Genomic DNA, 1,741 nt, shown 5'->3' on the forward strand with positions numbered 1-1,741 from the left:
TCTGCTCAGCTGTGGGGCACAGAAGACAGGATCGGTGATGGTCTCCACCATGGCTTGGTCTCCGGTCCTTCTCACCCTCCTCGCTCACTGCACAGGTGATTGGATGTGGGGACAGGGGAAGGGGCTCTGGGAGGACATGTGGGCCCTGCTTCCACCCTCTTGTGTCCAGACCCCAGCTTCACCCTGTCTGTGTCTCTCCATTTTCCAGGGTCCGCGGCCCAGTCTGTACTGACTCAGCCACCTTCGGTGTCAGGCTCCTTGGGCCAGAGGGTCACCATCTCCTGCACTGGAAGCAGTTCCAACATCGGTAGCAATTATGTCAGCTGGTACCAACAACTCCCAGGCACAACCCCCAAAACCATAATCTATAGGGATAATAGCAGACCCTCGGGGGTTCCTGAACGATTCTCTGGCTCCAAGTCTGGCAGCACAGGCACCCTGACCATCACTGGGCTCCAGGCTGAGGACGAGGCTGATTATTACTGCTCAGCATGGGATGATAGTCTGAGAGCTCACACAGAGCTCCAGGCCCGTGGGGAAGTGAGACAAAAACCTGCTGTCCCCACAGTGATGCGCTTTCCTTGTGCAGCTCCCACCTTCTGCCAACACAGCTGCTTCCCTAAAACGGAGGTCTGAATCCCAAACCAGTGAACTTCCTCTTCAGTATGTGTCCTTGTCCTCTCAATTCAGACACCAAACTCTATCCTTGTAGGAGCACATTTTCTGTTTGATGTGAACTGAGCAGAAATTCCTGGTTGCTGGGTGAGCAAATCAAAAGATATTTATTTACTCACAGTTTTGGAGGCCAAATGTCCAAGTTCAAGGTGGGGGCAAGTTTGATGTCCCCTGAGGTCTCTCTCCTTGTCTTGCAAATGGTTACATTCGTCCTGGGTCCTCACATGGCATTTCCAAGTGTGCTCACCCATGCTGTGTCTACCTCTTCTATAAAGTCTATGAAGTCACAGTGTGGGTTTCCATATAGGAATCTACAGGGATACAGTTCAGTCCATATCAAAGCACCAGGACAGAACAGCGACACAGAGCATAGCTGTGCCTGACTGAGGATAGTCAACCGTCAACATGCTCTACATGTGTGGCATTGAGAGAACCTTCACTACATGACCTATGTGGGCTCGGGGCTCAGATCACAGTACAGAAATGACAGGGAGGGTCCCCATGCTCACAGAGCTGACACCGTCTTGGGCAAGAAAGAGGACACATAAGCCAAATGTACTGTGTCTCACACTGACTTCCCACATGGGGAAAATGTGTCTGCAGTCCCAGGTAATGTCCACACAACATAACGTCTGGATGACAGAGACCGGCCCTTACTGACCCACTGGTAAGAAACCCCAGCTTTCAGGATGACTGGATCAAACCACGCCACCCTCTGCACTGACACCAGCATGGCAACCAGGGAAGGGACACCTATTGCTTTGGGTAACACAGTGACTGTCTGGTGGGACCTGGACTCACTGACTAACCATGTAGTTGGGAGAGTTGGGGTCCAGGTAGAAGAAAATGATGGAAGCTTCGCCAAAGAAGTCCCAGCCACCTGTATCATCTTCCCTCCATCCTCCGTGTTATTCAGGTTGGAGCACGGACTATGGACCATCTGCACAGGGGACACAGGCCAGGGTCTTTTGTCTCATAAAACTCCAGCTCAGCCCCCAGACCATTCTCATGCCCCTGCACCAGATCAACTGCAGCCCACACACCCTCAGTGGCATGAGGTTCTGAC

The 1,741-nt window shown here is 52.4% G+C and overlaps 1 gene segment (V, D, J or C); it reads left to right on the top strand.

The window, feature by feature from the left end:
• On the top strand, positions 1-636 carry LOC125914349 (immunoglobulin lambda variable 1-47-like). The segment is given in 2 exon segments: positions 1-95; positions 209-636. Coding segments are annotated over 2 exon segments (486 nt in total).
• Positions 637-1,741: the final 1,105 nt, after the last annotated feature.

This window comes from Panthera uncia (assembly GCF_023721935.1).
Source record: "Panthera uncia isolate 11264 chromosome D3 unlocalized genomic scaffold, Puncia_PCG_1.0 HiC_scaffold_8, whole genome shotgun sequence".
In the NCBI taxonomy this organism is placed as follows: Eukaryota; Metazoa; Chordata; class Mammalia; order Carnivora; family Felidae; genus Panthera; species Panthera uncia.